This window comes from Numenius arquata, chromosome 2 (assembly GCF_964106895.1).
Source record: "Numenius arquata chromosome 2, bNumArq3.hap1.1, whole genome shotgun sequence".
Lineage (NCBI taxonomy): Eukaryota > Metazoa > Chordata > Aves > Charadriiformes > Scolopacidae > Numenius > Numenius arquata.
The window spans coordinates 36870674-36885699 of NC_133577.1; the positions used below are offsets into that span (position 1 = coordinate 36870674).

Here is a 15026-nt window from a genome sequence, read left to right on the forward strand (position 1 = left end):
GCACGATTAATGTCCTTATGAGGGATAAACGACAGGCTGACAAGGCTGGTGGTTAAAAACCCTGCCAAAACTATTTATTTGCTAATAATAAACAAACAAAGAAACAAAAATCAAATAATTACTTCAGGAAACAAATCACACACCATTTCAATAGCAGCCACTTCTCAAATGCCATCTTGGCCTGCGAGCAAGAAGCTGTTGGAGTTTACTTTTGTAACTAATGGCTCTAGAACTAATTAATTTAATATAAATCATAGAATTGTAGAATGCCAGGTTAGAATGGACCTCAAGGATCATGTAGTCCAACCTTTCTTGGCCAAACCACAGATTGAATGTGTCCTGTAGCTCTGCAAATCAAGGTAGCACTCAAGGATTCTGAAGCAATGCCAAAAACATTGAGGAGCAATTAGTACAAGCAAGTCACTAATTTCTCCCCTCATTTTAAACAAAAAACAAAAACCCCAATACCCAACAACAAAAACAAAACACAAAAAAAACCAAAACAAAAACAAGACTCTACAAGACAGAACCCAGCTTTGCCCTAAGCTGTTGGAGCAGGGTGAGCTGCCACTTTAGTAAGCAGCTCCTGTGAAACCTTCAGTAACCTCTCCAACAATAAATAACAGTGGAAAGTTCACATGGGTGTATGGAAGAAGAGATTAATGGTGCTTTTGGAAAGAAACAGAGGGTTGCTACTTTACTGTTCAGTTTCCTCAAAAGGTATTAGAAAAATATTTGATCCAAGCTTCCAGCTGAAAAGGCCACTTAGAAAGAAGACTACAAGCTAAATCATGGCCTGAGAAATCATATGTGCACTTTAAAAACAGGTGAAAAACAAGGAAAAGAAAAAAAAGAAATCAAAGTCAGGCATTTAGGAAGACACTAGTAACCACCTCACTGTCACAACATCCCTGTTGGCTGAAGCTTGAGTACCTAATGTGTGGCTACAAGCTTGTCTGCTTCCTAGCTAGAGTTAAGATACCATGAAAACAAGTCACAGCCAGTAGGAAAGGTCAAAGGATAAAAATAAATGCACTTTAAAAGCACTGCAGCACTGCAATTACATGAAAATTGTGCGGTAGCTAAAGTACTACACTGGAGTCCAGGAACTAGTGTAACTTAAAGTATACTCCTGATCTAAAAAGTGACCGAATAAATCGCTTTTTAGAATTTTATCTTTCAGATCTCCTTAGGGTAAATATCTAGAATCACATCTCTGGTTTCAGCTTACTACATGCTCTTGCAATCACTGCAAAGCCAGTGCAAGACAAACATGCCGGGCGACTCCTTGCCCAGCATCAGCAAAACAGTTAAGATCCAGTAACATGCTCAACCTGCTACATTTGTACTTTGAGATACCAGAGATCTCAAATTTTCTTCACTTTTGTAATGTATGATCACAGCAAACCCAGAATTAGATACTTCAGCTGAAGACTTAGACCATATAAGCTTCCATTTAGTTGCCATCTGAAGTCTGTAGGCATTTACAATGTTAACTGTCCAAACACCACCTAGTATATTTTGGGTGATGTAACTTAGCTGTAGCTGGGTCGGGAGCTCACACTTCACCTCTCTACCACAACAGAACAGACAAAAACATTTTTTAACCCAAGCAGTTTTACTTGAAGTACCTGTTGTTGCAGAGGAGTTTAATTCACAGATAATTTCAGGGCAGAGCCATTGGATCAGACTCCCCACAAAATACAGTGGTGAAGAACAGGTGAATGGTGATGACTTTGTACCACTAGGTCCGTAGACCCCTTTTCATACAACAGCTCATGCAAACACTCATTAGAACAGCAACCATCCCCTCCCTGGGAAGTGCACTGATGCCAGGTCACCCCATAGCAGCCTGTACCCTGGTGTTGAAGCTACTTTCCCACCATGAGGGAAACAGGAGTTTAAGCCTGCTTCACACAAGAACAGAGACAAAACAAGCTTTCCACATCAGGTGAGGAAGCTGTATCTCCCAGCACTGTAGATCTCGCTGCAGCTAATTTGGGGCTAAAGTTATTTCTGTTTAATGGCAGAACAGGTACTCTTACCTTGGATATTCAACCAAATAATTGCTGCCATAATTTAGCCATGACAGGAATAGTTTTGGCAGACTATTGCTGAAATCTACTGAACTGTTTTTAAACTTTCAGGCAAGGAAGCCTTATACAGAAAAAAACCCATTAAAACCAACAATTATTCTAAATTCATCCAAAGAAATAAATAATGCAAGTATCTGCAAGATTCCTACTCACCTCTCCAAAGTCTGAAGTGCTTTCTTGTTTAATTCATCTTGAGTGCCCTTCAGAGTAGCTGTAGGACAAGATACAATGCCATTTAAGAGTTGAAACCAATGTTTCAGATTAAATAAATAAATAGTTACACATGCACAAAGTATTTCAAACTGGGAGCATAAAAACTGTGGAAATACCGTGATGCGTACATTCATGGCTGGCAAACATGCCATTTTGTTTTTAAAGAACAGCACAAGACCCGTATTTTAACCTTAATAAAAATGAAATTGAGAATTCAAGACTCTTCCAACTCCCTTGTCTGAAACGCCAAAGCATGTTTTATTTACATATGCCACTGAAGGGGTCTAGGAGGAGAAGGGGGCATAACTAGATACTAAGAGCATAACAGGCCCTCTGCCAGGTTGGTGTATGTGCTAAAAGCAGTAACTAGCAGCATATTCTGACTCAGATACAGACCTTCTCCACCACCATCCTCATGTAGGAGGGTGTTACAGGTTGAACAGGGAACACCAGGAGCCAAATTTACAGCTCTACAACAAAACCCTTGACAACACACCACCTCCCTTGAGACCACAAAAGACTTTTAGGCTACTTCAGGTGTGGCATTATCCACTAATGCCCTCCTTGGTGCCTCTAATTGCTTGACTAAAGGATTCTGCCCACTAAGCTCACTTCTCAATGTGTGAATTAATTCCTAGCCAAAACCATAAAAGAAGAAGAATCAAGTTCTTGTTATGCAAGGGTATCATAAAATACCATCATCTTCAAGAGCAAGGGGAACAGAGGAAGAGCTTAGAGAAGCATGGCTTTCTCAGATCCAAAGTATCTGGAGAGCTAGCGATAATTTTCAGAAGTACATTGGCTGTCTTGTTGTGGTTCTTAGTTTTCAGATTTTGCATAGCAGTTGTTTCTTGTTCTGCCTACCCTGAATTTGAGACCTACTGATCAACAGCGCAAAGAAGTGATGAGTACTGAATCCATCAGCAAGCATCCACCTATGAATATATTTGACTTCATACATCGTCAGTGTAAGCTCCAGAATAGGGTGGCATATACTTAAGCAACAACACCAGATAAAAGTCAAGTATTCTTAAAAGTTATTAAGAGGAAAGAGTTGTGTTCTTCCACCAGACATACAAAGGTAAACAGTTTCTCTGGATTCTGCAACATGCTAGTGAGTGAAACTTTGAAAGTAATTTATTTTGCCAAAGTAGTTAGAGTGATCAGACCTTTTTTATTCCTACGTCTTTCAACAGTTCTTCAGAACACCTGGTTCATTTGGGAGGAACAGCAATCTTCAGGATTTCCCAAATCATAAAGATCAAAAATTGCTTATGCCACAAATTCTACTCTAAATAGCAAAAATGGAACAAAAAATTTGCAGTTTAAAGAATAAATTTGAAGACATGGGCTTTCATGCAAAATGCAGCATTTATTAAAAGTAGCAGGAAACACTTCATTCTTAACAGCCTTAAATTGAGCATTCAGGTCCACTGCCAAATACTGGGAAAAGGTAACAGAGGAGGGAAACTCAGAGAAACAATTAAAAGAATCAAGATTGATGTAAACATAAAAATGCTTGAGACACTAGAAAGGACTTGATCATAGCTATAAACATTCATCCAGAAAAATATGTCTGATTCTGTTTCTCATGGAAACTACAATATTCCTTATGTAAGTTACAGAGTAGTTCTGGAAATGCCACACAATGAGGAACACTGAAAGAAGTTTTACTGTTTGCACCCCAAAATAAACATCAAATGGAAAAGCCAAGAGAACTTTTAGGTTCCACCTGGTAAGATGTTTGACTGATGTTCAGAAAGAGCACAAAATATGTTATGGAAATGAAGTGATTATTCTACAACTAGTCAGCTTTGCCTCTGCACTACTGGGAAATAGTATGTGAGTCCCACCTCCCACAATATGAATTGTATCTTCAGCTACAATTCATTTGGAATCCTGGTTGTCTGTCTCTAGATTTGTGTCTGACTTGGATAAACACACCGAAATTTGTGTTTGACAATGCTGCAAGTTAACCATGCCATTTACAGGGCCTTTACAGCTAAAGGAGATAAATTAGGAAAAAAAAAAAAAAAAAAAAAAGGAAAGAAAAGTGATTTTGGGAGGGATGTATAAAAAGAAGCTTGGCCAGCAGGTCAGGGGAGTTGACTTTCCCCCTCTGCTCTGCTGAGACCCCACCTGGAGGACTGTGTTCAGCTCTGAGGCCCCCAGTACAAGACAGACATGAACTTATTAGAGCAGGTCCAGAGGAGGGCCATGAAAATGGTTAAAGGGATGGAACGCCTCTCTTATGGAGAAAGTCTGAGAGAGTTGTGGTTGTTCGGCCTGGAGAAGGCTCCAGGGAGACCTTATTGTGGCCTTTCAATACTTAAAGGGGGCTTATAAGAAAAATGAAGAGAGTTTTTTTACCAGGGCATGTAGTGATTGGACAGAGTATGGTTTTAAACTAAAAAAGGGAAGATTTAGATCAAATGTAAGGAAGAAATTCTTTACTATCAAGGTTATGAGACAACGGAACAGGTTGCCCAGAGAAGTTGTGGATGCCCTACCCATAGAATCATTCAAAGAAGTCATCATCACTGCAACTCATTTGTATCACTGAAAAGGTCTCACTTCAGACAAAGAAAAGCTTGCACCAAGGAGACAGAATTAGGCGGGTCTGACAATTTCTAAAAGTTGTGCTCCATTCTCCAAGGTTGACAGCACTAACGAATTCTTCAGCCTCTACCCAACTTCACCCACTGCAAGCAAGGCTGCTACAGTTCTACCAACTGGAACGCAGGATGACTTACTACTTAGATTAAAATAACCTGCAAAGCAGAGTCTGACCAGAATAAGGCAGAGAGCACAGGGGATTTTAAGCTTCTGAAACTTCAGCAGTTATTCCTTTAAGACACAGTACTTTTGCAACGGCACCTTAGGAGCCCATGATTTTCTAAAGCACTCAGTTTTTAAAGGAGCTTAAGACTCACCAAAAGTGAACAGGATCTTCAGCAACATTTTGGTACCTAAATATGAAGTTCTAAAGTCACATTTGAAAACAGAGGAGGGCAAGCTCTGTGTAAGGAGGTGCAGCATAGAAGGTGTGAATGCATGGAGTGAAACACTTAATGCTGAGGATCAGCATCAACACTACAAACACAGGGTCAGGGGTCTAGTTCTAGTCTTGTCCCACAGACTGAACACCCATTAACAGCTGCAGCATAATCAGGTCTATTTATGTAGCACATTAGTTTTATGGGAAAGAATTCAGCTTGTGTTGTGCAAAACTGTTCCATTATGTGAATCACAACATAGGAAGTGAAGTTGACTGAGAGATGGACTTCAAAAATACATTTCTGATCCAAATGCACCAATGCGCATGCACCCTTTTGCACATATCAATGGGTTTCAAAAAACATTCCCTTGTGTTAAGACACCTAATACGACAAGGTGTACATGTTTAGCACCCAGAATTGTAATTAAAGATTGTATATATTGACTGTTATCTCCAGAAGCAAAAATGATGGATTTGTTCACTAATAAGCAATGTCTAATTTTTATTTTTTTTAAATATTAACCAGTCCTGTCAGTATACTGATTATTTACAAAATCCACAAGGACCGATATAAAAAGTTTCCAATTCAGTCCCTGATTTGTGGCCTTTTCCCAAAATTCTAAATGAAAAGAGAGATACAGCACACTCATCTCTGAAGGAATAAGGATCTGTTAAATGTACAAAGATTTCACAAGATGTGAGGTGGTGTTGTTAAGATAAGAGCTGCCCTTGTATTTCACAACACATTCTCAACCTGGTCTTTCCTCTTTAGCCTTTGTTAAATTCATCTCAACTTCTCCTCTGTCTTCAACGGATTCTGCACGAGACCTAAGGAAGGCAAAGCTGACAATACAGCTTTCGTCAAAACTGGAACTACAAGAGGATGAGAAAGGTTTGCTGTTGACATTGACCCACTGGGAACAGATCTGCAGAAAATTTAACTTACCAATAGATGGACATTATGCATGAGCAAGAGATTTGTGCTTCTAAGAGTGAGGCAAAAGTGACAATAACTTCCTCTGAGGACACATCTTCCAGCTACTTCAATGAGACTTACTTCAAGAAACATGTAATTAGACATTAAGAACAAGGAAGCTACACACACTGCTACCCAGTATAAGTTTCAGGAAGACACCCAGGAGTAATTCTAATAGCTGTAAAGTGACTTTTTATCAAATGTTCCCACAAGTTCTTTGAATTGTGATTCAGCAAGATTTTCTCTTCCGACTATGTTTTTTAGCCAGTGCTTTCTGCAGGTCACAAAGGAAAGGCTTTAATACAACTCCTCAATGCCTTTGTCACACAGGAGGAGAAATATTTACTGAAAGGATATATTAAATAAGAAAGCCTAACCTTGCATGGAAGGCATCTTGATATAATGCTGTAAACTTTATAAGGCAATTGGTCAAATGCCTCTGAAACACTTAGCTACCATTCAAAATGCCAACTCACTGAAAGTCAGCTCAAGTGGAAAGTTATGGAAATCATATATACACACAGATGTTTGATACTGTATCTGTATATGTCACTATGAACTGGTATAAAACACAATGATAAACAAGATTGACAGTATGAGGCAGGATTACATAGGGGAGCTGCTGTCTTCCTTTCAGCATGTTTTACTCTTGCTTTTTCACTGTGATAAGCTATTTTTTAATGACGCTAACGAAAAATTTGTGCAAATTTGACATTATCTAGTAAAATGCAGTTCCATATTCATGGTCCTCATAAGTATGCTTTACAAGGACTTAATCCGTTTTATTAAAATATAACCTGAAAGATTTCCCTCAAGTAACCGAGTGACCGGCCCTATTGACTTAAAGGCTAGAGATGCAAGGAGAAGGCAGATATTCTACTGTTTTACAACATAAATCAGATGCTAATCTGGAAAAAAATCCAAGGCAGTTGCTGTGAGGACTTGTTTCTTTTACATTAGAAAGGGCACTTATCACAACATCTGAACTAATCTCTTGAAAACTCAGAGAAGACTTCTCTTCCAGAAGAAAAGTTTCCATCTTTCATTTTGCTGCATCAAAGTATTTTTAAAGCCAGAGTACAGCACCTGCCTCTGCAACTCCATTCTTTAGAAACCACCTTCTTTCCATACTGAGGATAACAAATAGATAGAACACAGAAAACCTTCCATTTCTGAAAATAGTCTCTGGGATCTTGTATAGCTTTAGGGACAGTTTAAACAAAATCTAGGCAAAATGCCCTAAAAAGCCAGGCTGTTAAGCAAAACTCAATATTTAATGAACTTTAAAAAAAAAAATATATATGAAAAAGTTCAGGCTAGGAATGACATCTGCTTCTTGACACAAACTTTCTAGGGGGAACTATTCTGCGGTGGAGAAACAGAGAACTGCATAGAGCTACAGTGCCTGTTAGCCTCCATGTTGGAAAGCAGTTCTCAGAACAGCTGATCAGAAAGGGCTGGCTGAAAAAATGCACCGACCTGCACTACCTAAGAGCCACTTCCTCACACGCATACCTTGCAGAATTCTGGTGTAACTTGCAATGCCAGCATACTTCCGTAATACCATAGAGTCATTTTAGGCTTTGTTTCAGGCTCCTTTGCTGGAAGAAGTTGGTTCCTTTCTATGGGACCAATCTGACAGAAAAGCCATTGCTTGCATGTGCTCAGGATTGCCAAATTGATTAGGAAACACACTAGCTCAGCCATTATTCAAAGAAACTATGTTAGAAGGCCTTCTACCTATATTAGAAGTCGTAGAAGAAACAAAGACTATTCCCACCTGTGAGCTTGATGAAGGTCAGAGCTATAACTCTTCAAAACACTGGGACTTCAAGCCCTTGTGGCTACCAAGCAGCAAATCTGCAGGAGCCCATTGTCCAGTCATTCAAAACCAAAGCAAGCAGCATTGAAAAAATAGTTCTTACATTCAATGGTCTGTATCTAGTCAACGTACACATGTACCAGTGAGGTAGATATTTTTATCTTGTTTACTTCTAAGCAGAGAAAGAAACAACATCACAGAGAGGTTGAATCTCTGTGGGGAATCAGTATCACACCAGGAACTGAAGTCAGGCATTTCTGACTCCAGTTTTTGGATTGTATTTCTTTATGTGATTTATGAGTGGGTGACAATAATATGAAAATACATTGAAAGTTTGACTTTTTGTTGTGTAAATAAGCAACAGAAATGTATTACAAATATCCAAGTAAAGTACACCAAGTGTTGTTGGCTACAGTCAAATTATCACCTTAGGAAGTAATGATTTGCATTTCTTCCTTTGCCTAAAAACTTCACCTTTATTACCATAGAAGACAGTTCTCTGAGCAAGTGAACAGTCCCCATTTGTCTTGCAATCTGATTGTTTTCCATGTCCAGTCAGCACTAAAAGCAGAGTTTCTAATAAATTTCCATCACTTGCACTGAAGACTTGGAACAGATACTATCTATACAACATACCTGACAAACAGGATAACTCACCATCAGTAGCTTGAAGACTGTATGTCAGGCCCAGTGCCAGGTAACCTTTTGCTAGGGCCTCTCCAGCATCCTCACCAAGGTCTATCACCATTTTAGCAAAGCATTCTCCTTCTTCCAGCTGCAAAAGAGGTAGGTTGAGACTTATAAGCATTTCCTCTATACTTGCTTCAATAAGATTATCCCACTAAACTTACCTGTAAGTTATCTGAGAGCTGTTCATACAAGGGCTCACAGTGATCACAGTAAACACTTGTAGAAAGGAGGACATGGAAGGTCAGATTAGCAGACCTTGGTGCGCATGGCACAGTTCTGAGAAAAGTTTTGGTTTTGATTTAAGCATCCACCCCAAACTATTTCCAGATGTTTAAGGTTAATGAAGGACACTATCTTATTTTCATATTTCCCTTCAGGCATGCTTCAATCATGCAACCTTAAATACAAATTTTGGACCAACTGACTGCTTATGTGCTATCCTAGCAGTACACTGAAAGGTCTAACAAGTTTCTACCTTCACAGGAAGACCATCTAGTTTTGTTGTATGATGTATTTAAACCTCAGCAAATTTTACTTCCTTTTAAGATGTTACAAAAGTAAAATAAGAAAGCACTTCACTGAAAACTGAGTTCAGCTGCTGCTTGCAGTTCTGCTGTCACAAGATGGAGGCAGCAAATCCAGGACACAAATTTTGATCTGAAATGCCACGCTTCCTTAGCAGCTCATGCCACACTAGCCACATTTTGCAACTTTTGCAAAGACGCAACTTCCTTGACAACACATTTCATATTGCAGATTGTAATGAGAAGAGAATGCAGTCACGACCTCTCAGGATCAGCCTCCAAAATGGTGAAATATGTAAGCTGGTCTCTTCTACTACAGTATAGACTGCTTCCCCCAACCTTCCTTTCCAGCTGACCACACAGACCTAAGTTTAATGAAAATATAAAGCTTTAGTATCTTTAAAATCTGATTTAATGAGAATTTTAAATAAAAAATAATTTGAATATTTTATTACAGAATAGAGTGTTCCTTATTTCTAACCCTGAACTCTCATTTACATCACTCACCCACTAAAAGTAGAAAAGACTAAGACCTGTAGACTGTACATATCTGGAAATGCGTAGGTTGGAGAGGTACAGGCAAAAGCTGAAAGTGATGCTTGAAAGACACAAAGCGTACAGGAAGACCACATTTCTTTACAAGATAGTCTGCATATCCCATCAACCATAATCAGAATCATCTCTAATCAAGAACCAGACAGCATTACAGTATAGGAAAAATCCTCATTTTGGAAACTTTTGTTACATGACAACTGACTTTCTAGCATGGGATTGTTTTTTGAGGAAATACATTTTTGTTTGAAATCCAACTGTTTTAGATGCAGGTACTGCAGATGTAACTGAAACTTGCTCTCTTAATACTCAGCTTTGTCAAACTTCAGCACCTCATAGCTACTTAACATCTAAAAGGAGTCACCCATAATGAACCGGAATCAAAAGGTACTAGCAGATCAGAAACTTCCCATCTGCGGTGATCTGTTAATATGCTACCTATGAACAGAATCTTCTTGACTTGAGATACTATCCTGTCAATGGGCCTCCTAGTTACATCACTTGAAGACACTCGGGTGAGCACATCAGCCAACAGCTTCATAAACAAAGGAACTGGTATTTATTACATGATATCAAACATCAGGGGGAAAAAAGTACTGTTAATGTAAGCAGGAAGGCAGGCTGAAAAGTGCAAGTGAAGACATAATCTCCACTGCTTGGGTCTTTTTCTCATTTGTACAGCTCCCTGAGGCCATACAATTCAAACTAGATGTAGATCAATATCATCCAAATTTCTGAAACCTCAGATCAGTCAGCCCAATGACCAATGTATCTTTTATCATCAAACTCTTCCCTGAAAGCACTATGAAAGCATTACAGTCTTGCTGATTGTCTAGTCAACTATAAATCTGGAAACTACTAATTGAAACAGGAATACCCCCTTGGGGAATACTTGGGGCTACCAACTAAATTGCAAGGACTGTCTTTAACAGCATTATCCAAAGTCTACTGAAAACACTGGAAATAATCCTACTGACTTCAGCGATGCTTAGATGAGACCCTTTAAACTCTGATCACATCAGGAAGACGGAGATTTGTTCCAGGAGATTTCTTAATCCTGTCAGTAGTCCTACCAACTTCCCTGCCACATACTGAAGCACGTTCTGGACCAGAGCCTAGGGCAATGGAAGAAGAAAATGTCCCATGACTTGCCACAAAGGAAAAAAAAAAAAAGAAAAAAAAAAAGAAAAAAAATCAACCACCACCACCAACAACAAAATCCTTTCCATGAAAAAATACCTGAATTCTTCAGCTCTCAGGAACTTTTATGTAAGACATGAAATCTCTGCAGCCAGAAAATTAATTACGCACTTCTTTTGTGACCATAAACAGCTATATTCCCACTTTCTTTCTTCATTGTTTCTCCTCTTTTCCCCACACACGCTTTCATCCAAGAAGTCTCCATTAGATGAAGAAAAGAGCTATACAAGGAATTCTAATGACTAGTGAACAAGGGTAGGGGTGGGTAAAGCGTATGAAAAAAGAGATTAAATGAAAGGCTTGGAGTTCAAACGGAGACATTTAAAATTGGAGAGATTTTGCTCCATTGTTTCTCTAAATGGTCACCTGATGGTGTTTCCAGTCTCTGACTGATGGCCTATACTGCATAAATCAGCAGCACACCATTCAGCTTTCTTGCCTGCCAGTTACCCAGGGGCACCTGTGAGTGTCAGATTAATCTACTGTATGAATAATTAAAACCACAACTTTTCAGAATGGCTGAAAAAGCACTTCTAGCACAAACATTCTTATAAACATTTATTCATGCTAAACACTAATGGCACTTTGACCAGCCACAAAGATTCTCATGAATGCAAACTTGGGTCAGCTGAAGGCTGCTTTGAAAATATGTGGCCTTGCAAGCTCCAGCACAGCTGGTTCTGTTTATGAGAGCATTTACTTTTCTTTCTTACAGCCACTCAGCCATTTCCCCTGCCAGCCCCGCTGTGGCTGCCATCTGCCCCCTCTTCTCCCATTCTCCTCCTCTTCAATCATCCTAGGCAAGTGTGAAAAGCCAAACCTTTCACTCATGTCACTTACTGTGAGGTTTCAACTCTCCGGTGCAAACTGCCCTTACTGAATTGCAGTCTGGGTGAAAACTCCCTCTCCATACATCTGAGTGTACCAGTAGCGAGCCTGAGCTGTGATCTGCCAGTAAGTAGAGCTGTGTCCATGGGGGTCCTTATGCATATGAGATGCCTCCAGTCTGTTCCATCCAGTAGCAATGGGAAAGGGAGTGGGGGAAGACCTCCAAATGACGCATCATCCCCTCTGGAGTCCCACCAGATACAACCAGTCCCAGCTGCAGCTCCTACATGCTGCTTCATGACCTGAAGCAGCAGGAGCTACTCCCGCTTTCTCCTCTCCCCATGTGGTGCTGGGTATGTGAAGTCTCCCTCTGTGGGACTCCCACAAGTTGTGAGCTCAAGGTACACAGAAGTGAGCTAAGTGGCAGAAAGCTTATCAGCAGAATCAAAACATCCATTCACACTCCTACTGCAAAGCCAGGGGCCAGCCTCAATATGAAGGGAACCAAAAGGGTTCATTCACTTCAGAGAAGGACTCCGATCTTAAAGTGACACAACACTGCATTGGAAGGGCAAGGAACATGGATCAAAACTTCTTGTTGCAACTTATAGGCCCTTCCTAGTAAGCTCTAAGCCACAGGATGCGACATGTCCTCCCTCACAGTAGGCATGGCAAAGCATCACTTTGTGATTACGGAATGCACGGAACACTGCTGTACCTGGTTGTGAGCAGCATCACCGGCAGCTTCCAACACCATGGAAAATATATTTCTTTTGGCATCAAGAGGGCTGGTAACAGCTTGAATTCAGTTTCCTTAGAATCATTATTTGTTATTCCCTCAGAAGCAAGCAAAATACAGAGTCTCAAAGCCACACACATATACCACCGATTTTGGCCTTACTGTTCTTACATTCTTCTGCATACTTTGCACTGAATAGCTGGTGGAGAGAAGGGCAGCACCACAGGTTGCAGGGAGAGGTATCTCTGCCTCCAAGACCCGCATGGAAGAAAGCTCAGAAAGCAGATATGGGGAAAAAACAACCTAAAAAGAACTTTTTGCGTTTGGAACTCAAGCGTATAAACTGTCAGGAGGCACCTGGAAGCACTATAGCTAAGCAACCTCCCCACCATGCCCGAAACAAGCACCCACCTGGCACCTGAAGAGAGACAGGTTGCCAAACTGTGAGCTAACACTGACAAGACTGTAATACTGTGGGGTTGGGGGCTTTTTCCTCTTTCACCCCCTCCATCATCTTTGATGGAAAAGGGACGGTTGTTAGCTGCACAACCCTGAGGGATGTCTTCCCTGAAACAGAGAGCGGCTGTTACAGCCACCCTTGTTATTTGGCTGCCTGTTTTGGTGTGTGCTCGAGCCAAGCCCGGGGGCATACTGACAAGGGAGTGGGGAACAGCAGGTGCTGTCCCCTGGCCCATCGCCACCCACCTGGTTTCCAACTGCCACCCAGCTTGTTTTTAGAAAAGCTCAAGCCCTACCTCACTGAATCAACACCCTCCAAGACTGTCAGTGGGAGCTGCAGTTCTCACCAGCTTGGATTTAGAACAATTGAGGACAAGCAAATTGATGACGTACAGCAGAACTGAAGTAGCACCTACTACACTGAAAAAGAGGAGCGCACAAGGGAGGAGGCAGGAAACATGCCAAGTGACACTGGCCTTAAGACATCAGACAAGGTTAGTGGAACAGGGGAGTTTGGACACCAGAGAGACTGAGTGATACCCAAGCACTTAAGAGACCCAAAAAGGGATCTGCACAAAATTACACATGATATTAACTAGATGGATTGAGCTCCTCTTATAATTTTTGTTATACTGGGCTGTAGGTATAGATAGTAATTCAAAGAGAAGAAAAAATTAAATACTGGGAAAGGAAAATAAGAAGAGAAAAAATGCACAGGAAGAAAATGGCCAATAAGGCATAGTATAATGGAAAGGTTTTGTCCTACAGCTGTTTACAGCATACAAAGTAAATCATATTACATAAATCAGGAAAAAAAATTCCTGTGCTTTCTATTGTTGTTGTATAGTTGCATTTTCTCCACGTATCACCAGTGCTAAGCCCACCAACTCACTCTGCATGGAAGCTCAGGCCCCTGCACTTAGGAATACTTGGGCCTTTCTTCCACTGTAGCAAGAGTTGTTTGTTCACAAGGAAGATGACTAGAAGGCAAAATTCTTGGTCATTTTTGATGTCTAAAACGCTTGGGATTGCCCCAGTAACAGTAGCTGTGATGTAAGCAAGAAGGTCTTTTAAAAGAAGGAAGAAATTTCTAGTAGCTTCTTACCATTCACTGCTTTTTCAGTAACCTCTGGCCCTAGTGATGTCAGTCCTCTGGAGTGTCCACTCAGCAGGCAGAATAACTCTGATAATGGGACTACATTTAATCTTTCAATATCATTCATACTGCAGTAAGACCTAAGCATTTCCATGCGTCTCCAGGGCTCCTAGGCGACTGGGTACAAGCACATGCATAGCATTTATTATCTATAGTGACAGGGTCAACAACAGACAGAAGGAAAGAGAAGCACTCTCGGATTAAGTGGTCTGTGAAAGTAATGAATGATAAGCTGTTACCTCAGAAGTATGCAGCTCTAAATCTACATCCTGCCAACGTCTCCCCCCTACACACACACTATGATGTATTGACCTCACGGTATGCCTTACCCACTTTTTATGACTCCATGCATGGTCTGGCCTGACCTGACCTCACTCTCTCCTCCCTTTCCTTGACTGATGGCATGATCTCTGTCTTCCCAGCAAAGTGCTGGAGCAGAGCATTTCACTGTGCAAACTAGAACTGGGGAGTTAAAAGAAATGAGGGAAACGTCTGCGAGGCACAGCACCATCTCGCAACGCGGCTTTTGCCATGGAGTGAAGTCCCTCCAAAAGCTCATACTAACTGATAAAACCAGCACCATTTGGTGCAACACAAGTTTAGCACAACACTACTTCTGTGGTATGAACTGTGGGGCAATGAAAACAGCAAGAACATGCCTCAACTCTTCCTACTTCCTGTCAGACCAGAGTTCTAGAAGATTCAAGCCTATCCTAGGATTATAGTCCATTTATCTCTGCGTATTTACAAAGTATTCAACATGCCCCCATTGA

At 40.6% G+C, this 15026-nt stretch overlaps 1 protein-coding gene across 2 annotated transcripts in view; it reads right to left on the reverse strand.

Moving 5' to 3' along the window:
* The window catches only part of TTC7A (tetratricopeptide repeat domain 7A), a 182558-nt gene that overhangs the window by 106490 nt on the left and 61042 nt on the right, over positions 1-15026 (reverse strand). For both annotated transcript variants that reach the window (XM_074144216.1, XM_074144215.1), the window contains 2 exons: positions 8763-8880; positions 2250-2307 (listed from right to left, as the gene is read on the reverse strand). In XM_074144216.1, coding sequence (XP_074000317.1) covers positions 2250-2307; positions 8763-8880 — 176 coding nt within the window. The remainder of the gene's footprint in view (positions 1-2249; positions 2308-8762; positions 8881-15026) is intronic.